The 23174-nt window shown below is 40.1% G+C and overlaps 1 protein-coding gene across 1 annotated transcript in view; it reads right to left on the bottom strand.

Annotated features, from left to right (window-relative positions):
- ltk (leukocyte receptor tyrosine kinase) overlaps positions 1 to 19585 on the bottom strand; it is a 31713-nt gene extending 12128 nt beyond the window's left edge. Inside the window, 17 exon segments of the mRNA XM_073483189.1 lie at positions 1127 to 1225; positions 1812 to 1997; positions 5532 to 5688; positions 5971 to 6099; positions 6258 to 6408; positions 7294 to 7468; positions 7877 to 7948; positions 9803 to 9897; positions 10313 to 10473; positions 10609 to 10709; positions 11206 to 11355; positions 13787 to 13918; positions 14643 to 14782; positions 16935 to 17163; positions 17477 to 17626; positions 19318 to 19416; positions 19507 to 19585. Coding sequence (XP_073339290.1) covers positions 1127 to 1225; positions 1812 to 1997; positions 5532 to 5688; positions 5971 to 6099; positions 6258 to 6408; positions 7294 to 7468; positions 7877 to 7948; positions 9803 to 9897; positions 10313 to 10473; positions 10609 to 10709; positions 11206 to 11355; positions 13787 to 13918; positions 14643 to 14782; positions 16935 to 17163; positions 17477 to 17626; positions 19318 to 19416; positions 19507 to 19585 — 2305 coding nt within the window.
- Positions 19586 to 23174: the final 3589 nt, after the last annotated feature.

Consider the following 23174-nt stretch of genomic DNA (forward strand, 5'->3'; position numbering starts at 1 on the left):
GAAAAACACACCAATCCCACCCATTTAAATCAACTTCAATTCTGTCTATGACTTCCAATCAAAGTAATGTGTCGACTCTTGATGTCCTAATTTGTGATTTCAGTTTTAATCCGTTCATCTTTTCATCCAATTAAGATTTTATGTTCTAATCACCTATTTGTTGATCAAATTGTTGCTATGAAACTTTCAGCCAAACTTTCACAGTGCTACTGGCCACCAAGCTGCTTTATCCATGTGGTAAACACATATATTCTGCTCTGGTTTAGTCCTCTTACTGGCTTTCAACTGCATCTCACTATCTTCATCAGCTGATGGTATTTTCTCTCTTTGCTTTTCTACTGAACTTCATTAGCGTATGGAGTTTTTGACTTGACTCTTTTTATTATTATTGGTTGGTCCTCTTTGTCCAATCATAGATAATAACATTAGCACATTTGTCTTCTCGACTGACTCCTTAAACTATCTGCAGCTGCAACCTTTGGTCATGTGAACAAATTATGTATGTTATACCCGCCGTGTCTTTGGTGAAAGTCCTTTTAAAGTTTTTGCACCTTCATCTTGGTGTGAGCTATAGAGACGGAGACTTGCTGATACATGGAAGACTATAAGAACAGGATTAAGGGCTATTTGAGCACTGAATGCACATGTTCTGTTACTGAGCGCTGGTAACTTTATTGTCTTGATGTAATTTGCTGATTGTTTTTGAGTCAATCGCCTGTTTCCCTTGTGTGAAACTTTTTATGCTGCTGTCTTGGCCAGGACCCCCTCGTAAAAGAGACTCTGAATCTCAATGAGAATACTTCTGGTGAAATAAAATAATAATAATAATAATAATAAAGAAAAAAAAATGGATCTACTTTACTCTCAACTTTAGTTTGAAAAAAAGTGCACTTACAAGCTTTTTCCAGAGCTTTCAACTGCACCTTATGGTTAATCAGACAAAGGTTTCTGCTCAAGGTCCATGTACTAGCTATTGTTTGTAATGTTTTAACTGCACTGTCTTCAACTGTGCTCGCGCCTTTTGCTCTCTGCTCTCCTCCATTCTCAGTCTTATTCCTCTTATCGGCAGTGTCACTATCAGATTAATCAGCGTTGGTGTCTTCATCATGATGTGAGTCGGTCTCACCTGCCAGAGGCTGAAGGAAAATCTCTCCCACTGGATGGATGAATGAGACGCCGTTCTGACCGTCGGCAGTGATCTCATCCATCAACGCGGCGTCGCCTCCTGTCACAAAATGTATGTTGTGAACGCTCAGTCAAATCAGTCAGTATTACAACTAATTGAAACCATTTTCCTCCATTATGACACTTTATGCTTGTTAGCAGGTTTGACAGTTTTCTCTCGACGGAGAAAACACCATGTTGCACGACACCCTGCATTTTAAGGCTGGTGACAGAAGTTGAAAGACAAAAAGCTGTGATTATATTGGAGTGATCCAACAGTTAACCTCGCTGTTGTGTCACTTGAGGATATAAAAAGCAAAGAAATTGACAAAAAGGAAAGGTATAATTGCTATGTATGATTACCATGGCACAGAAACAATGTAATCTCAAAACTGTGCATGCCAATTATGTTGCTAAACTTTTTTCAGTTGAAATTGTGATATTTCTGTAAAGAGTCAACTGCTGAGTGCAACAGCACAAGCATCTAAACCAAGATTTATACTGAATGACAAATCACAACACTTTGTCTGAGGACATGAGTAGAAGAAATGAGGCAGAAGCCGAGAAAAGAAAGGGATTTGGTTTTTTTAGGGGTTGTTAAATGTTAATGCATTGTAGTTTAAGTGTAGCTGACAGAATACTGTTACCTCTGTAACCTCCTCCGCCGCCTCCGGCTGTGCAGGCCCCACCTCCACCTCCAAAACCCCCAAAGGTGGACCAGCTGAGCTTGGACAGGGCCAGAGGACACGAGGATCCCCCCTCGGCACCCTCCATCAGAGACTTTCCTGCCCTCAGGTTAGGACTGAGACTGTCTTTCCAGCCTCCACCTCCACCTTCAGGGAAACAAACATGCACATTTTGTAGAAAAAACTTAAAGAGGGTAAATGTTGTAAGGTTATAGATAAACTTCTTGTTCAGATGATTTTTGCTGCTGTTCACCTGAAGTGAATTTCATCTGACCTATCGTAAGTGAGCAAAGGAGGATGGAGACGGAAACATGAATGCCGTGGAAATTTTCACAAGAGTTTTCGCAACACTGTTTGAATTCAAGCAGGAGCCCAGCAAGGCAGCTTTAGAGATAACATACACAGATAAATTTAGACAGACTGGAGACATGTCTGACTGCACGTTGGAAAGCTATCTTGATTTCCTCCAAAGGGAGTGTGTAAATTGTTGTCGTAAACTGTTATGGTTATGTCTGCAGTGTCAGCTATGAGGGCACTCCTGGGATTTTACATTGCATTTTGATAAAGCTGGGGGAACACGTCAGGACACGCATTTTAAAAAATGGTCAAAGTCAAAGCAGCAGAGGCTAAGATATGCTGACTTTCAGTCCCTAGTATGGGTCAAGCCAAGAAAACAATCACTAAGTTCAATTTGGAACCCAGAGAGGGTGACAATTACTTCCTTGGAAACAAAAAATGATTTATAAGCTTGACTCCAAGGGGGGTGAATACATATTTTATTTTGAGAGTTTATGTCGTAGCTCAACGCTCATGTATTATTTTTTTTTTAACTGTATCATAAGTTTTAAATACTCAACATTCTATAATTATTTTCTGATGGTATTTTGTGAATATCAAATTTGTTTTATTGTTTTTTGTTTCATGTGGTCGATACTTTTATTTTGAAGCTTATTGTACTGGTGGTGCTGCTTACTTTGGTTGCTGGTCATCTTTGTGTTTAACTCTCACAGGTTCAAACATGCTGTGTTTTTTTTGTTGTTTTTTTTTACTCTACTCAGCTGTTAAAACAAGAGAAAAAGAAGCTCAGTCTTGTTGAAAGTCTGACAAAGGATGAAGACTTCAAGCTGGAGATTTGAATGATGCAGGCAGAAACACATGGCGTAAAAATGAACAGGGACAGAACTGTTGTTCTGTTTCCAGTTTTTGTCGTGTTGTCGTGCATCTTTGTTCATGTTCACAGGCAGCTGGTGAGAACACATGAAAGGGTCAACAGCAAGTCTTCAGCCTGCTTCTGTCTTTTGTTTACCACTTGAAACACATTAATGTAGACACTGAAGTTTCTGACAACCACACACAATTGTAGACACATTCTCACTTTTGTAGAAAGTGTAGGTGTGATAGATCTTTTTTAGACAACGTTTAAACAGTCATTCCTTGCACAAAAGTAGAAATTGTCAACATTGACAACATAAACCCATGTATCGTAAGTGGCGCTCTTTCATATACATACATTATATTATACATAAAAGAGGTCAGGTTGGGAACCTGAAGATTTATGCATATTTCTCCTTGTTGTTCAAGAGTTGATTGAAATATGACCAGTGTCATTAATGACTATGTGTACTTCTGTATGCATGCTTTCTTGCCTTGAATTTCCCCTTGAGGCATGAATAGAGTATACTGAATCAAACTTATTGAATTTAATTTCTATATTTACATATGTACTTTACGTACGAAGTTGGAATTTTTCTCTTGCTACAAGGCAGTGATGGGAATATTGTCCCTTCAGCAATGAATAATAATATTAAAGAGAAGCACTGTTGCAGTGGCAACATTTTTCCACCAACTAACTTTAATAGGCCTCAGTAAAGCACATTTTTAAATCCACAGCCACTGTAGGTCTGCGTGGATTTCAGCTGCACAACTTTCCAAAGTGTGCATGAAATGGAGAGAGAGCGAGAGATGCAGGACCCCACGCCAGAAAAGGCCGGCTGGAGAATCACCACAACACCTCCTCCCTCTTCGTCCTCCTTCCCCTGCAGCCTCCACAGGTATACAAATCTTCCAAGGGTTGAATAATATGGTTGATGGTTTAAAAGGTTAAACAAGTGTCGGCTAGAGTAAGATTCACTAAGTCCAAAGCTTTCAGGTTCTTTTGGGTTACTTTCCGTACTCTCAGCTTTGAACGATGCAGTGTCCTATTGTGTCCCCTGATCGGGAAGCGGTTTCACTGTGTTATTGTACTGACTATGAGGTCATCTTGCTGCTCGAGAGACTAACAATAGTCTGCATAATAACCTTTATTAATGCCAGATTAATACTAATATTTTGAGCGATAATTATAATTTTACAGCCACGCATTATTCCCTGAGAAATGAATGAAAATGTAAAAAAATAAATAAATGATGACCTATCTTGCAATGTTAAAGAAAATGAGGAAAGATATCTGGATACATCCCTTTAACCAAATCCACACCAAAAGTTAGTGGGGTGTATTCTGTGCCGAGACCCATCCTCCATTAGAAAATACTGTAGCAGTAGTAGTTTTTGTGTAATGCTGCTGACAAACCAACCGATCAACCAACCAACTGACCAACAAGCAAACAAATAGACACGTGTGAAAACATGATGCCAGGATGACCGGTTCCAACAACGGCACACACATCCACACGAATATGCACGAACACACACACCCCCTTTACTTACAACTAAGAGCTACATATTTCTCCTGTCACTTAGATCTTTATCTAAACAATCCCACAGAGACGTTGCAATAAGATGAGCTGGTAGATGGTCTGTGCTGAGACTCTGTTGGTCAGAGGGGATTTAGTGAGAATGTTCCTGCAGGCATTTTCCAGGAGCAAAGAGAGCCCTCTCTGCCATATATGTCTTGCTTCAAAGGTCAAGACCTGTCAGGAAACTAAAAATACGATCCAGATAGATCGCATTATCCTCAGACCAAACACATCCCGCTGTGAAGGATCATGCATGCATGCCAATGTGCGCTGCACAGAACAAACAACTCCTCCTGTGTCTTCAACCCACACGCCTCGGTGCGCAGGGTTTTAACCCTAACTTGCTTTTGATATCACATAAAAGTCGAAAAATCTGTTTCAAGGAGAAAAACCTGCAGTCATCTGAGGCTTATAGCGCATCAACATGGAGATAAACAGGATAATACTCTTAAATAGGGCACTTAACCTCTCTGTGAACATAAAGTGTACAACTGAGTCTGCAACCAAACTTCAGTATCATCATGAATAGTAACTACGATTGTTCATCTTATACATAATTTATACCGCGTACATTTTGTTGTGAAATGCTTTCTTATGTTCTTTCTTTCTTTCTTGTTGCACTCAAAGTTGAACTAGTTGAGAAGTTTCTACATTTTTGTAACTATAATATTACAATGTTGTCATTCCACTGTCTTTTATATAAATATTATATTTCTCTCAACCTGAATTAAGTTGACAGTCGATGTCAACAGTTGCCATCGGAGCAATTAAAATAAATAGCCCTAATGAGGATTGCATGTTCTGTGGTTTATCCTCACTCTCGTTGTGTCAGGGTGGAGGGAGTCATCGCAAAGCCTTAGCACAATGAACTGAAAATGTCTGCATGACTGGATACCACTTAAGGTGAGTGAACATCATTTACGCACCATCAACATTGGTACAGTACCTGCAGCGCCAGTTTGACCGTTGGTACTGGGAGCTATGGTGCTGTTTTCATACTGTTCCAGTGGTATCTGGTCCAGACTGGACTCTGGGTCTTCAAGGTAGGCATTTCCTCCTCCTCCAGCCGCAATCAGCAAGGGAACCAGCTCACCTACCTCCATCTGACAAGACAGCATCACTGTAAGTCTCACTGATTTGAGCCAATTTCAACCATGAACATGCTCAGTGGCGCACGTGTGTGCATCGGCATTTCACTGTAAATGAAAAACCTCTTGTGTATGTCCAATCTATATTCAACGCCGTGGATTAGAGTGTGAGACCCTGCTGAATCGTTCCAATATGCATACAGACATTTTCTGATGCCTATCAGTATGCACACTTAATCCGCACAAGTCATCATAGAAAGGACACACACTCAAACAACACAGTTTTTTTTCTGTCACCTTAAAGATGTAGGTGGCTCCCCCTCCTCCGCCTCCACCCCCAGCCCACTCCACACCGGCCTCTCCCCTGAGGTCGTCTTCAATCACTGATGACTCGCCCAGGCAGATCTTCTGGGTGTGGGGATTTCTCTACGGAGGTACGATTTAAAGAAAGAAATAAGCTTCACAAAAATTTGAATCCAGCAGGAAGGAATTTTTTTTAAATCTAGGTCACTCTCATCTTCCCTCTTCTTTGCAAAAGATATCCCAGTGGGACATCACACAATGAATCCTTCACCTCTACTCACCCCCGGACATGCATCCTCTCCCTGATGACCCACCAGGATGTAAAGAACATCTCCTTTCTCCAGAGGAAATATGGCAGATATAAAGACCCCGTGGTTGCGTTTATTGTGGTTTTTGGCTCCTTTCCCTCCTGCAGCACCATATGCAGAGATCCTGGGGGAGACCAATGCACAGCAAGAGGATTACATATTGAAGAAATTGCTTTTTGGCTCAGGCTCCAAAGCATATATCATACTAGATAGATAGACTGCAATACATTTGAGCAAATAGCTATAGATGTCTGCTATAACACACACACCAGGAGTCACAGTCACCTGTGGTGAGGATTCCCTCTTACAAACCAACACTATGTGTTGATACTGGCTTTAAGTACAGCTGTGCATAATTTATCCAAAACAATTCACCATGCTCTGTGATTAATCATGTCACTTTTACGTTGCCTCATTTCATGTTGTGACTGTGATTGTCAGGTCCCATGACTGGCTGTGCCTAGACAGTCAAATTGCTTGCAGTCTTGATATGGCAAGACAATAATCGGTTAAACTCAGCGCTGCCAGAATCGTCTAGATCCAAGGCACTGGTCACACCTCAAATCTTATGCACAGTTCTCACACAACAATGTCAGTAATTGTGAATGAATACTGAGCAGAAATAAGCAATGGACAAATTGCAAACCACAGTTTAACTCTTTCTGTCAAAGGCTGATAAAGCCTGTGAGCTACAATGTGCAAGATACCAAATCCAGGATTGCTCCCAGTGGCTCTTCCATCAGTTTATGAGTGTATATTATTGGTTACCTAATGAGCAGGTGGTTGCGCGGTAGCCTCTGCCACCAGTATACGAATGTGTGTGAATGGGTGAATACAGACTTGTGATGTTAAGCACTTTGAGTGGTCGCTAAGACTAGACACATGCTGTGTAAATACAGTCCATTTATCATTGTGGATTGTAGTCTTTTCATGGGATTTGTTGACAATAAGAAAAACAAAGAATGTCACCAGACTTACACTTGAACAAGCCATCCCCTCTATCACTTACAGGTATCTGTTAGTAGCAGGCACCCTCCACATCTGGACTCCTTTTAAGGGGCCTTCCTTCCCCACAGTGACACTGACGTTTTTGTTCCTGTAGGTGCTGTCACACTGGGCCTGGGTCGGGCCGTGGGGACCACTGGCACCGCATGAGTTAAACCACCACGTCATCAAAGAAACCTCTAGAAAAATGGAGACAAAGAAAACAAAACATGAGCTGCTGGGAATTGTTGAGTGAGCTGGTAACTGTACGTACTGTATACACACTTACAGAGAGAGAAGCAACAAAACATGCAAGGACATATGTGAGGCTAAGATAAACAGCTGGAAATTAAAGAGCAGAAACACACATATGGCGCTACATCTAGGAGCCTGACTGGAAATTGCATTAAACGCCTGGAACGTGAATGCAAACCGGATTAAAAGCTTCTGGTCAGCCAATATGGTAGATAAAGCGTCGAGACAAATGTACAATCCAACACCTGCTATGTAAATTCTGCAGGCAGATTGGATTAAAAATGACATGGTAGACGAGGCACACTTTGGAAATTCACAAGGTGTCCCAGGTGACAGCTGGAGCTGCACACTACCTGAGGCAGAGGGCTCTGGAAGGGGGCTTAAGAAATCCTCCAAGTCGGCCATGGGCAGGAGAGAGTTGAGATCTGAGGAGAGGCAGGGAGCCAATGTAGAGAAAAGTGGGATGAAAGAGAGAAAAGGAATAAGAGTCAGCCTCCTGCATTAATTACGTATATTCAGACACAAAGCGACATGTATGAAAGTAAATGACAACGATTCAAAGAAGGGTTTTTAAAGATGAACATGGAGACTTTTCCACAGACTAATTCCTGGAAACAACATGAATACATTCCTCCCTAAGTCCTCGTCATCCACTGTATAGCATGCAGACACAGTGAATTTATAGAGGATGGCATCTGCTGTGCTGTCCTTTGCCAGGTGGTTTACTTTCACCAGTGTTGAGAGCATCTAGGATCTAGACACCATAAAAGCATACAAGCCTCTCCAGCACAACAAGATCCCAGCACAAACACTTCATAAATGTTATGGGGGAGAAACATTTAACTAATTTATGGCTTACTAAAGTTCCTCTGGGAACCTGAATTGACCATGAAAATGTCGCAGTCTTGCCCAACCAGAGCAGATGAGCAACAGTCACACACACTGCTGTTATCACTCTGCCTGTCATCCTTCACTTTAAATCATAAAACAAAAACAGACTTATCCCTTTAATCCAGTGTATCAAAGTGCAAATTTATATCAACTCTGTCACCACACATTGAAAATGAAATTCATCCCGGATTATTTAAATGGCGCAGAGAGAGCTTTATAAAGTCCTTTCACATGTTTATGAGAATAAAAAACGCAAAGTCTAATGACACAGAGAGGAATGTTGGCACACATATCACATTGCCGCAATTGCAGCAAATAATTAAATGCTGGTTACCCTCAAATCATGACCAATCATCGACACAAGGCTATAAATGAAAGACCAATGACCGCATCTAGCGAAAGAAAAAGCAGTTGTCATCAGTCAGTCTTAAAAGCTGGCAGGATTCACTGTACTGCTCTGCTCTCCATTTAATTCAGCAGGGGTCTGAGTCTAAGAAGTGCAAAAAGTAATTAGGAAAGTCATAAGCAGACAGTTATGAGACACATAGTCTTATTGGGCTTTGTTACATTTGTTGCACAGTGGTCTGTAGCCACAAGTTCTCATTTAAGATCCCCTTTAAGAGGGAACAAAATTGTGTTTCCAGTTAGTATTTCCATTTAGTATTTCCATTGTGTGTTTATCCTTGAGGTCATAAAAACATGTCTAATACATTTCTGTCCTCATAAAACATTTGCAAAGAAAATGTTTTGAACAATAAAAATCGTACGTAGTTTATGTCCATGTTTTTTAAGCTTGGGGACTTATTCTTCACTGCATTCGTTGGTGCATTGCTGCACCTCTTAATTACTGCCACTAACTCAGGAGTGTGAGGAATGTCGGGGAGGTGTATCTAACCAAACCAGAGCAGAAAACTGAAAAGAAACAAAATAAATAATAAGTGAGCTTAGTGTGGAAATGATAGGTGAGTCAGTATAATTATCTGTTCCAATTGGATACGAATTCTGCTCTCCTGTGTGAATCCCACACTCAACCCACTCAGCCACAATGCTGCTCCAGATTCGACGAGATATGACCCTAAAGCAACAATAATTACTCTTGTTCTAAGAACAACACCAATGAGGCAATGGCAGATACACCTTAAAACACACCAGCTTGCATTTCATTTTCCATAAATGTAACATTCCATTTGTGCGTCATGTGACGTTCAGCATCAGTCTTCATTCAGATGTTCCCCAGGCTCTTACATGTTTACTCCCCCCTGATTTGAACTAAAAATAACCTTTATTTGTATCGGTTTTACATTATAATCCCCCCAGATGGTTGAACCGAACTTAAATGGCAGTGTTTCTGTTATGGTCTCCAGAATTGTATGTTAGCAACAGCTTACCTGTCTTGAAGCAGGCTGCTACAATTGCAATGTCATCAAGAGCGACATCAGCATTGGAGCCTTGTTCCCACGTAGCTGTTACTTTAACATGGAACCTGGGGTAAAAATGATTAATGTGAAAAACAGGAATTCAGTTCCAATATTAGTACAAAAGCAGCTTGTAGGGAAAATAGGTCAAATCTTCAAAAAGATTTCAAATTATTTAGATGAAGGCAGCATTTTCCTCTTTCTCATCATCAGCACGTTCGCATGCTAAATCTTCAGCATGACTGTAGAATTGTAATGGCATTGCTGCCTGAGAAGAGCTTTAGTTTTGCCATGAAATATAAAGGAAATGGAAATGTTATGGAGTCTGATGTGAAAAAAAACTGTTTTTGGATGACAAAGAGTGAAAAAAGGTCTGTAAAGTTGAATGAGAGGTAACTCTAATACACATGAGACCATGCCTGATTGTTGTAGCACTTCAGTGTTGCATGATCATCTACTTCTACCCTTTTTTTTTTAATGTACCCATGTTGAAGGCCAGTCAGCTGCAGGGCAACGTCTTCCCAGTCGTCTGTCCACTGACCATTTCTCTCCCAAACCAGTGGTGCAGAGTTGGTCCCATTCTCCTCTATAGCCACCAGCAAAGAACCATTGAAGTCCCCATACAGGTACAGAGAGAAACGCATCTGCACAGAAAAACAGACACAATTTCAGCAAGGAGTTATCGTAATTGACTGGAGTTTTTGATGCTTCACAAGGAGAAGGAAACAAAAATATGTGAACAAAATTATTAAACGACCTTTTCCATTTAAATAACTGACCTGGCAGGCAGCAGTAGAGACTGGGGCAGGTAAAAAGGAGCTCTGAATAGACGCCTCACGAAGGGAATTACTCTCACTTACCTGCAGAAACAGGAAGTGCCCTGGGGGCGCACAATAAATGTGACACAGCAGAATGCTATCCAGGTCATGACACAAAGACACACCAGAGATACATTTAATGTGTTGTGTTACATTCTTTCAAGCCATACGTTTCGAACTAATTGCTGGATGAGAACCAGCAGCCTATAAAATTAAAACTGTACTTTGAAGAACCATAGAAGCATTGACTTAAATAAAAAGCCGTTCCAGGAACAAATAGGCTCTGCAGCTGGATTTAAACGATCCATATGAGCCTTTTTAAGGTAATGTGGTGTGACTTCATATGGTAGTAATCTAAGGAGGTATTCCCATAAAAAGCCTTGTGTAGAAAACACAACAACTGAAAAGCTTGTATGAGTTTTTAACTTCCTTCTCTCCACAACAGAATAATTCACCAATACAGGACAAGATTCACCTGAGGGATAAGATGTATTAATATGCACATTTCACACGTACTGCACACACACACACACACACACAGACACACACACTGCCAACCTGGTGTGCTCTGCAGAGTTATGCCCTGCATGTCATTTCTCTCTAGCAGCTCGTCTCCAGCGACCCTTCTCCAGGCCGTGTGCTGGTTAGACACCGACCAACCACATGCATCCCGTTCAAACGAGCAGTGTGAGCCAAACGGAAGAGCATCTGGGGAGGAGAAAGACCGTTGTCATATTTCACTTGAACAGAGACTGCAGCTGTTGAAATTGTTAATGTTTTCCACATGATTCGTCTTTTTGGAGACATTAGAGGACCATTAATAACATTCTGAAACGGGTGCCATAATCCTCGATGTGAGCAGTTGATGTTTCATTCTGTGTCTCTCATATCTCAAACATGTACACATTACAACATTTGAAAATAATTACACATCGCTCACTGCAGGATATTATTAAGATTATCGTGACAGAGTGAGCGATGCACCACATCATCTGTTGTGCCACAGTCTTCACAAAATGAAGAACTGTTGCGCAATAACTTGCTGTAGTAATGTTGTGAGAACAAAACAAAAGAACAGGGATCTGGATGGGAAGCAGTAGTATGTTAGCTAACGTTAAGTCTGAGGGCTAAAATGTTCCTGTTGAGTGTCCTGACCTCTCCCAGATTGAAGGTAATGTGTTTTTTTTGGCATCTTACAGTCACATGAGACATTCGATGAAAACTTAATCTCTTTGCATCCAGTATGTTGTGTTAGGTCTGAAGGCAGGGGGAAAAGTTCGCAACTCTGAAGGGAAAAAGTGCCGTCCATCAACTCCAACACTGGTTGCCAGTACTTCCAAGGGTTACAAGATTTAAAGTGACAACATCACCATAATATCACCCACAATGTCTAGTTTGATAAGTCAACACATTTTGATAAATGTCGATTAAGGTTCTCAGTAAACCAGGTCATGGCAATTATAAGTGTTGTATTGTAGGCAACTGGACTTGTTTCAGTTTTTTGAAGACGTTGCACCTCTCATCCAAGAGGCTTCTCCAGTTCTAACTAACTGGAGGGGAGTTGCAGGCTTTTAAACTCTCTGGGTGTGACCTTACAGAGTTGTTAAGGGCATGTGTGTTTCATGTCTCTGAGTTTCAGAGCCGTTAGGGCCACTTGTGGTTGACCCAACCGGCCTTCATGTGGGTTGTTAGGGCTAGGTGAGCCTAGGTGTGAATGGTTGTTGAGCTCCCCAGACAGCTCAAGAAACTGAAACAAGTCCAGCTGCCTACAATATAGCACTTGGATATTTTGATAAATATGCTTATTTCCTTTCAACAGTCTGTATACAAATGTTACAACATCCAAATATGTTTTGGACTAAAATTACAAATAGCAATAGAGGTTAGGCCTGTATTTTTTCTATTACATTTATTTAAAACAAAAAACTGTGTGCATCAGAATCACAACTATGAACCTTCTTTTGGATTTTTTTTAGTCATTGACAATGATACATATTTTTGTTTGCATTAAAACATATTTTTCTGTTTTTGAATCAATACGTTTGTGAATCCATCATCATCAAGATGCATCTGATTATGTATATCCTGGCCATGGAGATGAAAATTGACATCAGTCTTTTAATCTGATCTTGACATGACAACAAAACAAAAAAATCAATTTACTAATTGTCAGTGTCCCACTCACATAGGATAGATTTTACTGGTGGTCCATTGAAAAAAATGACACCACCACAATGACCCAGCTCTTTCCCCTGAGGATCCACAACTCAAGGACTTGAAATAGCACTCACTTCATTGATTTGATTACAGACTAAAGTGAGGCCTTTTGATTTTCAGTGTGGTGAAGTGTTTTTCTTCACACTGAGAGATTGATGTTTTCAAAGAGGAGGAGAAAGCTCGGTCAGATGAGAAATGGGAGGAAAAGAATTATTGACTGTCTGAAAACACACATTTCACTGCAGCATATTTTTCCACTCTAAGATTTCAATACTCCATATTATTACAATTGGTTGAATCTCTTATGTTTAGACATTTTAAAGGCATGGCTTCAAGATGAAAATCTGAGCAAAGCATATCACCTTCCTAATGAAACAATAAAGGAATTTCCTGCTAATCAAGAAAAAACATCTGATGAGAACATTTGGATGCAATTTATCTGAGGACAGAAGCTCCTTTCAGGCTTCACACTTTAAATGCTGATATAATAGTTACTTCCTGCACTTTGAATATATTTTGTAGAGGCCCTTGGCACGGAATAATCTGGTACCTCCAGTCGAAGAATTAACAATTTATCATGGATCTAAATTTTAATACAGCTAATGCAAATGGCTAACAGCCTGCCAATAGCTCCATATTCGGCTTTAGGACTCCTGTACTGTACGCTGGCCTCATATAACTCTCAAACTGAGGCACTCACACATACACGTCTTTTGCTTTTCATGTTGTTTTCGCCTTTCCACTCTCAGTCCAATCAGTCCAATAGTGCAGATCAAATCAAAATTGATTCATCGCACAAAGTGAAACCTCTTAAGCTTACTGCAAAAGTGCATTTTCAAGTATGACTAATTGAAATGTAAGGCCACAGGTTTCTCCTATTCTGCGTCCTGTTATTTTACAGAGAAAAAACACAAAACCTCACCACAGATGAAGCCCTCATCCTCTCCTAAAGGGCAGTCGGTGTGGAAGTTGCACACTTGGCTCTGGTGGATGCAATCTCCGGAGTTTTCACAGTGGAACGAATCCTCACATGCTGCTTCCATCACCTGGTGTTCTGCATCGCAGCAACCACACAACGATTACACAATCATGTGACCACATTTTTCTACATTACGGAGAACTAAACCCACTGTAAAAAAATAAATATGTATTTGGAAGTCAGTGTTAGATTAGATAAACAACAATCTTGTTAACTTCATACAAGACTAGAGTGTAAAAATGGCATTTGCTGTTCTACGGGGGGTTATATGCAAGGTTGTGCCTTGACTGGGAGCAGAATCCTTGTTGGTTGCCTGGTAGAGGCTAAGAAATAGTCCCCCAACCTACAGCTTTATACAAGTAAAACCATTCAAATTGCTGAACAAGGAACAGTGTGACAATTGTTACAATGTGGCAAATTAACTAGAAATTGTTTCGGTGTGATTTGGAGATTATCTTGATACCAAATTTAATTTCATGTACATATAGACTTTGGCCACTTTATTAGGTACACCTGTACGATCAAATTCAATCCAATACAGATAACAATTGCAATAGATTGCACAGATGAATCTAATAACAATTCAGTGTCTCTCTTTTCAGCTGCTGTAGAAACTGTAAAATAGATTTTCCAAAGATATGGCACTGAGAACCAACAGCAAGCATGTTTCCAGTTTACAAAATGTAGAGCTGGTTCCTTCTGTTTTGTCAAAATAGTTGATCAGATGACACAACTGCGACAGGCTTTGGTTTGAACTGAAATATGTAAATAACAGCTCCATTGAGCTTGATGGACTTACCTGATTCACAGTCTATGAACTCCAGAGAGTCCAGAGCCACAGTGGCTCCACCTTCCCCCAAACAGGAAGTGTAGAGCAGGGTCACCTGAAAGGGCTCGTCCACCTGACCAATCACAGCCTCCAGAACCTCCCAATCAGCCCTGCATCAACCAATCACAGAGAAATATTTTCTGAAGTCAACTGTAGAAATTCACAGGTTCTTTCATAAGAGGGGGTGCATTTATCAACACAAACACTAATCCGCAATAAGGAAGGCTTTACAATAATTTTTTCCATCTTTTTATTTTATGTTTTCTGCACAGTCAGATGTACTGACTGCATCCCTTTGCTGTTACTAAGTAACCATAGTCACCTGCAGTCAATCACTGAGCTAACGTGGCTAATAACATTAGCTAATGTCATTAGCAAACTGAAAAGAAAAAAAAGGTCTGATGGATGTCAGTTTCGAACGCTGATGTTGTTTATCACAATATTTACATATTATAATATTCTTGGTGAAATAAGCAATAGTAAACAAATTTTATGTAAGTTCCAAATTTATAACAGATCATAGAGATTAAAATTGCACCTTTTATTTTTGCTCTTTGGACAAGTAAAACAATCTACAGTGATTTACGACATTTCCTTTCCATTTCCAGAGTTTGCAGGTTATATGAAAAAATACAGGTTTACTATGAAATTAAGGGAACAGGTAGTGTAAGCTAGTTTTCCGTTGAGGACTTCAGAACATTGAACATGAAGTAAAGCCATATACAAAACGTGATGAACAACATATCATTTTGACAATTTGCATTTACATTCTAAAAATGTGTGAATTTAGTTTTTGTCTGACTTGAGTTCTCTGCTGTCTTCAAGATGAAGACTTTAACTGAGAGTTAATACAAACCTTAACAAGTTGATATTAAAAGAAACACTACAGTGGCTCAGAAATCATAGTTACCTTAAACACTCAAAAACAATCAACATGTTTCACCAAAATGCACTATGAACATCTTGCAAACATTTGATATATTTTTTCAAAGATCATTTGCAAAAGCTTTTTAACTTTTTTAAAACCTGCTTTATTTATTGTTGTTCGTAACCTTCTTCTTTTGATCTTTTTGTATGCACATTGCTACTTTTTAATGCACAACACTGCCACGATTGTCCTTATTTGGTCTATGAAAACATTAAGCTCTACGGAGTGCATTTAATCTGTCACCTTGTAATGCTGCTATAGAGCTTGGCTTCTTCAAATCCCCCATTCGATTCAATATGAGCCATATCTCACATTAGATATTTTTTTCTGAATGCTATCCTATGTGATAGCATCCTCACTTGACATATTACAAATCCATCTCTCAGGGTCTAAAAGTAACCCTGTGCTCTTATGCCCCAAAAAATACTGCACATTTAGTGGAATTGGTGAGTAATGTTTCACTATTTGGAACATACAGTGAAATGAAGATAAGGCACACAATCTGGGGGCCATTTCCAGGAACATTAAGCCTCTGTTTTTGCAGGAATAATGTTCTATTTGAACTGTTGCTGAGCTCTGAGAACAGCCAGTACAGGTGAAACATCAGAACACAAACAGCACTATAGTAAAATGTGTCACGTGTGATAGGAAGAGTGCTTCGAATGGAGAGTCCATCCAGGAGTTACATCTACAAGTGGGAACAGTGGGAACAGTGGGCTGAATAAATGAAATCCATGTCTCTGTGTGTCTCATAATGTAATTGCTTAGTCCATTACAGCAGAGACACTAACAAAGCCAATGGACAAACTTATTGCATATGCCCATCCATCCCTCTTCTGTCATAACCAATTATATAGAAATTCATTTCCAGAGTCTGCATCTAGAGACATGAAAGCTTTTAGCTCTCTAAAGATGGCTACCCCTTAGCAATAGATCAATAGGAAATACCTGTTCCCATTTTCCAAACAATACACAGGGGACCGCTGTCTACACATGATCACAACTCTACTGTTTGTCCCGCATGAAAGCTAAGAAACATTTTCCTTATTGAACTTTAGTGCCACAGAAGTAAAATGTATTAGTCGTTGTGTCCTTGCTCTGTCTAAAGGCCCCAGTCACCTTTCGTTTTAGTGAATCTAAGCTCCTTGTATTTATTTTCTAGGCTGGACCTCAACTTGACAAGCACTTTAATCATTGAAGATGCAGGGTTTTGCTTTTCTGACACTAATTGGCATGTTGTGCTGCATAAACCGTACACCGATAAATAAATAACAAAGACTCTGAACAAACAGTACAGCACAGGCTGGAAGAGTCTATTCTGTGTGTTTTCTGACCTTCGGTCATCACGTCTCCTGTGGTTGAGAACCACAGAGTGAACAGCTGAACCTGAGAGAACTGGCTTGATCAGGAGTGTGAGGTTCCCCACCGCTGGACCGGCCTCATACAGAGCCACCTGTAAGCTGCAGTACCTGTCGCTTTCTGGCAAGACTGGGCTGGTGAAATGGTACTCGCATGTCCCAGAGGCCTCGGTGGTAGGTGAGAAGCTTAGGAGAAGGAAGTGGCCTAGGGTGATAAAACAGAGTGCAAATTTCACATTTGACAGTTTTATGGCCACCTCATAATACTGTCATTTCTGTGAAATCATTTGACAAACACCCTAACGTTAGGACAAATTCCAGAGTGGGCGCCAGAGTACAAGCACAAAAATAAAATTCAATGGAGATTCAAAAGAGCTCTGACTAAGTTCAAAGATACTTTACAGGCTTTTCTCACCCCTAAATATGTTTCATGGAAGAAAGAGAAGAAGAAGAAGAAGACGAGAAGGCCTGGTGAGTATGCTGAGGCACTCATTTCATTTCTCCTCAGTGAGTCTTACCATCAGATTTTCCCTCTGAGTGGTCGGTCACAGGTGTCATCCCAGCGTGTGCAGTTTCAGGTTGCTTTGGAGACACCACCGACCAGTCACTTTGGTCGCTGTGATTTGATGAACTCCAGAAGCACTGTGACTCAAAATCACAGGAGGTAACTGAGAGACAGAAAGATGGGAGTGTAGTCTGTAATTAAGTGTTCAGTTGTGAAGAAGCATGATCATTTACTAGGACAAATTTTGAATTTTCAAAGACAACTGGTAAACATGTTTTGCAGAGAACAAACAGCATCTGTCACCCCGCCCAAAATGAGTCAAAACTGATTTTTTTCAATAAAAGCCAGATTGACGATAGGCAAGAAAGATGTTTACAGTGTGTTTTCTTGCAATCACGAGAAAAGTATTTAATGATCTCAACATAACGAGCTGTTATTCTGAGAATATTAAATATTCAGGCCAAGGATACACTGGGCCGAAGATTTTTCCCTGGACTTTTGTCCAGACCAGCTCACAAACAGGCTTGCGATTGCCTATTTTTTTCTGGAATGCCATCAGTGTTCTGCTAACACACAATATTAGCACGATGCTTTGTCCTCCGTCAGTACTTTAACCTCAGAGTTACAGGCCACACCAAGTTCAATTCGCACGTCATCCATAACCTCAGAAGACACGTCAAAGTAACATGTAAACCCAATCACAGCGCAGAAGTGCAGGAATTGGCAAAGAGTGTGTGGGGAAAATAATAGCTGTGAAGCTCTGCTCCTCTCTCACCATAAGATATACAGGGCCTCACTGAAGCCCGACAGGGCCAGCTGTTATGAGAAAAGAAATAATACTATAGACCTCCTATCAGATGCAGCAGCCAAATGGAATTTTCCCCGGTCTCATGCCTGCATGAGGCCAGTCAGCAAGGTTGAAAAAGAATCTTAATTTTGCATTTTGTTAAAGTTTAAATCTAAAACTTTCTGGATGCAGAACGGCATCAAGACACATGTAGTGGATTATTTTCTTTCGCTGCAGTTCTGGAAAAAAACAGCAAAGTTGTTCAAATATACCATCAAAATGTTAATGATTTGAAAATGACCTTCACCACATATTGATCACATCAGTGGTCCATGGCCCAAACCTCCTCCAATGTTTATTGAAATCCAAAATCTGCCTAACAGAGAGGCCTTTTGTAAGTTTTGAGTGCATCTGTCGTCTGTTGGGGGGAGGGGGGATTGATGAACAGGATGAGAAAAAAGGAGGCGTTTGAGACATCATGTGATGGCTGGAGAGGAAAGTGCCACTCCAGTTAATATGAAAAACAGCCATAGGAATCCCTCTGGGGATAACATACAGTAGTATGAAGCTCATCATTAAACTGATTGTCATCTATATATCAATGAAAAATGCTTCCTCTGATCACAAAATACTTGAAAATGTGGCTGCTTTGCCTTTTTCAGTGCCAAACTGTTTTCCCCAGTGTCAACATGCTGTGCCGCTTTATTCTTCCACTTTCACCATCTAACAGAGCAGTGTTGTGACAGCTCGAGTCAAGCTCGCACCTGAACTTCATAATGAGCAGTTTTCTGGTCCTTTAAGTTTCTCCTTGTGGATAATTGGCATCTCATTTCTGACCTTTAAAAAGACTTCAAGTTGTCATGTGCTCTATTAATCAAATCTTCCTCTCTAAACTGTGCTTTCCTGTCAAGACGATTTTCATTCAAGTCAATGACTATTTAAGTTGAAGCAGGTGATCAGTGCAGGTGATGATAATAACGACACAGATGAAAATGAGTAACCGTATTAAAAGAAAGATATATATCAGTAAAATATTATTTTTGACAACACCAGTCCATAACTCTTACTTTGGCTATAATCTTCTGAGCCCAAATGATGAGGAAGCAGCTGTTCTGAGAAGTTCTCCTCCAGAAATCTGTCCAAGAGAGCATGGCAGGCACTGCTGACTGAGGAGAGACAGACAAAGAGTGGTTTAAGTACTTGTTTTAATTATGAAGGCACGTCATACATACATACAGTTCTTCTAGATGCTATACAGTCCCCAATCACCCTGCCTGAGTAGGAATAATCGGGTGCCTGGGTGGTGGTGTTCCGATGTTTATCAGAGGAATTCATGGCTGTCGATAGAGCGAGTTAACAATAGCACAGCCTGTAGCTGATGGAGTACTTGCCAATCCATATTGAGAAAAATGGACTGTCCAAAGACATTCACGTTAGGAGTATAGATTATGGTCTGTCTCTGTGTGTCTATCAAGGGTCTATTCTATTTCTTTCATAATATGAGCAAGGATGCTCTCCTGTATGGAAGATTTTAAATGCCTAAATGAAGACAAGGAAGATATTTACAGTGTGTTTTTCTTGCGATCACGAGAAAAGTATTTAATGATCTCAGCATAACGAGCTGTTTTCCTGACGATATGAAATAAATGAGACCAACGATACACTGGGAGGAAATGTTTTCCCAGGACTTTTGTCCAGACCAGCTCACAAACAGGATTGCGATTGCCTATTTTTTTCTGGAATACAATCAGATAGCGTGTTCTGCTAACACACAATATTAGCACAATGGAATACAATACATAGTGTTATTTCCTTGTTCTAATTAAACAACAAACAGATGTTCAGTGAAACTTATTTAGGCAGATGTAAGTAATTGATGGCAAGCAAAAATGAAACAAATGTTAATGACTGGTTAGTTTTTTAAAGATTTTTGTTTGGGAAGATGACGCAAAACTTCTCATGTCAAACTGTGAATTATGGACAGTTTGCATGTGAAGAGTCTTGTTCGTCATTAAAATGAACATCATCAATTGTGAGTGACTTAAAATGTGCCTTTCGGAGTGATTTAAAGGGTGGATTTTTCTCATATGGTATGAAGATCCAAAACAGATGGTAATCTTTTTATTTATCTGATGACAATTTCTAACACAGAAAACCAAGTTCATCCAAAGTAAGTTAGTGTTAGCAAGTGAAGCGCTCCTTTTTTATTAACATTTTTATTTACATAATACCTTGAACCAGATGTATTTGGGCTTAATTGTCAACAAACAAAATCCCTTGAAAACTACTAATTATTTCCATTATGCAAGATACTCAACATAATTGAGATTTGCTCAACGTGTTTGCCTGATAGCATTTTAGACAGCACATTTGGGGTGGCCAACCTCTCAGCACATTAACTGTGGATGAGGCAATATGGAGGCAATTTACCACTTCTGTGCTGTGAATCGTCTGATGCCATCAGAGCTTTAATGTTACCATATTTTTTGGATTATTACACAAACGTGCTTCAATCGAATGTGGGAATTTTGACAATTTTGACTCGCACATATCATGATTCGCTTTTGCAGTGTAGAAAACCCACTTCTGAGGAGCGCAGAGAGAGTGCAGATAATACAGAACAGGATAATAACGTTGTTAACTTGTGATAGCCAGATACGTGACATGGGAAAACAAAAAGGCAATCATTACAGATAATTAACTTATGATTTCCAGATAAAGGCATACAATTATTCGCAGATCAGCTGAATTTGTGTGTATATGCATAACGTGGTTCTCTTTTTCTCTGTTTTCTCTGGACATGTAGCACCAATTTTAAAAATATTTCCGCCTTTTTAGTGCATAGACAGCCCAGTTGTAATCAAGGATCATCTTCCCAGCGGTGGAGTACTTCTTTAAGGGCATCAGTATGCTCAACCACAACGTTGAGCAATTTCTGTAACAGAAAGTCAAACATTCATGCCCAGGAGGGGAGACAGTAAGCACGGTTTCAAGCTCTCTTTTTTCATTATTTACACTTATGTATGTAACTTTTTGTGTGTAGAACTTTCAAAAAGTATGCACTCTTATCCTCGTAATTACCTGCCTTTGTGCGTGGCCATTCAGAACATGGGCTACTACAACTACCTCTGGATACTAAAATAAAATGCATCAAACATGAGCCTGGAAAGGACAGTTTTCTATCTCTATCAATTAAAGTTGATATAATTTCAACTGCGGTTAGTGCATTAATGATTCAGCAAATTTTCTGTACATAACATGTGTAACTCTTTTGTTAAGACGACTATTATTATGGAAAGAACATTAAACAATTAAAACATAGTGTATTATTTGCTAGATTGATTAAAATGTTAAAGTGATGCAAAATCTGAATGAATGCAGGGAATAGCATTAACATAAGTGTTAACATAGGACCTGTAGGCTGAAACCAAACCACTCTTGGTTGTCTGTTTTTGTCCATTAGGCCAGTGAGAGACTGGTAATGCCTTGGTCACACTCACGACTTTCAAGGTCATCAGATTGCTGTACTGTACTGTTCACACTACATAACTTTCTGCCTCATATTAGGGGACTCTTGCAGTCATTGTGCTTTGTACACTATGTGACCGATCAGGGACACGGGGGTCACACACTACAAGATCACACACACAAGACGTGACAAGGGTATGATGCCGTCCAGGCCATCCAAGTTGTTTGTGTGTTGATTTGCAGCAAAAATACTAGGAAGTAAAAAAAAAGAGGATGGATTAGGAGGATTTTGCACTGAACATGGCTACTTGTACTGTGGTTCAGCAAGGATGACATGGTTACAAATACTGATCAGCTTGTGTGTATGTATTCTCATAGAAACTACAAACTGTTATTCCACCCACTATATACAGTTAGATGCATGATAGGACTGGGTTCACAGAGCTGCTGCAGAAAACACCAGAGGAGAGAGGGAGAAAGGAGAAAAACGTCTGCTCTCAAGCAAGATCAGGGCTAAAATCCTGAAGTGTGAACTTGGCGTTACCTGTCCAGTAAGCGTCTGTCTCAGCCCAGTGTATTCTTTGAATGGCGTCAGACCCCACAATAGATAGATGGACATATGAACCACATAGCTGATCCAGAAATAGGGCCACCGTAGCCTGCCCAAACACTCATAACAAGCCACTGACAGACATGGTCTTGTTCTGGAGGATGACTGAGATGGAGGGCAGTTAACACATGACACAACATTCAACATGCTAACTAGCATGACCAGTAGACAGAGAGGGAGATCCCATATCTCCGTGGGTCATCGCAACTTAACCCCTACACTGGCAACTGGACAGTGACATTACTGTTGTCTTGAGCCTGTAGGGCAAGGTCCCACAGGTCAAGCAGGACAAATTGGATTATCTAAAGGCCATCTTATTAAAAGCTATTGGTTATGATAATGATGGGGGGTGAGGGGGATTGTGTACTTGAATCGAAGCCTAGCTATTCATTGGTAATTGTGGAATAAAAGCAGCTATGGATAGATATCTGAATAGGGAAACCGGAAATATTAAATAGCCCATAATGAGGGGGATTCATACAAAGAAAAATATTAACATGAAACAGCAGACAGTTTTTGGGGAATCCCACTAAAACTCAAACTTCCTGTCTATCACTTGTTTTTGCAGTGTCTAAAGAATGATAGCAAAAAAAAAACATTGAGGGAAAAGATGGGAATAATAAACAATCTGCCTCATCATTAGCCAGCAGAGCAGCCAGTTACTTTGATGACAATCCAGGATGCTGGCTGACGTCCGTGGCTTGGAAGTGCGTGACTTTGAATAGTCAGTTCTGTCTGAGAGTAGTTTAATAGGACAAAGGCCGAATCGAGAGTGCAGTTCCGAATAGTTTCCTGAGCTGAATGCTGCTGCTGGTTGTAGTTTAGTTAAAAGGTTGGGGCTTTGGA

Source organism: Pagrus major, chromosome 16, assembly GCF_040436345.1.
Source record: "Pagrus major chromosome 16, Pma_NU_1.0".
NCBI classification, from domain to species: domain Eukaryota; kingdom Metazoa; phylum Chordata; class Actinopteri; order Spariformes; family Sparidae; genus Pagrus; species Pagrus major.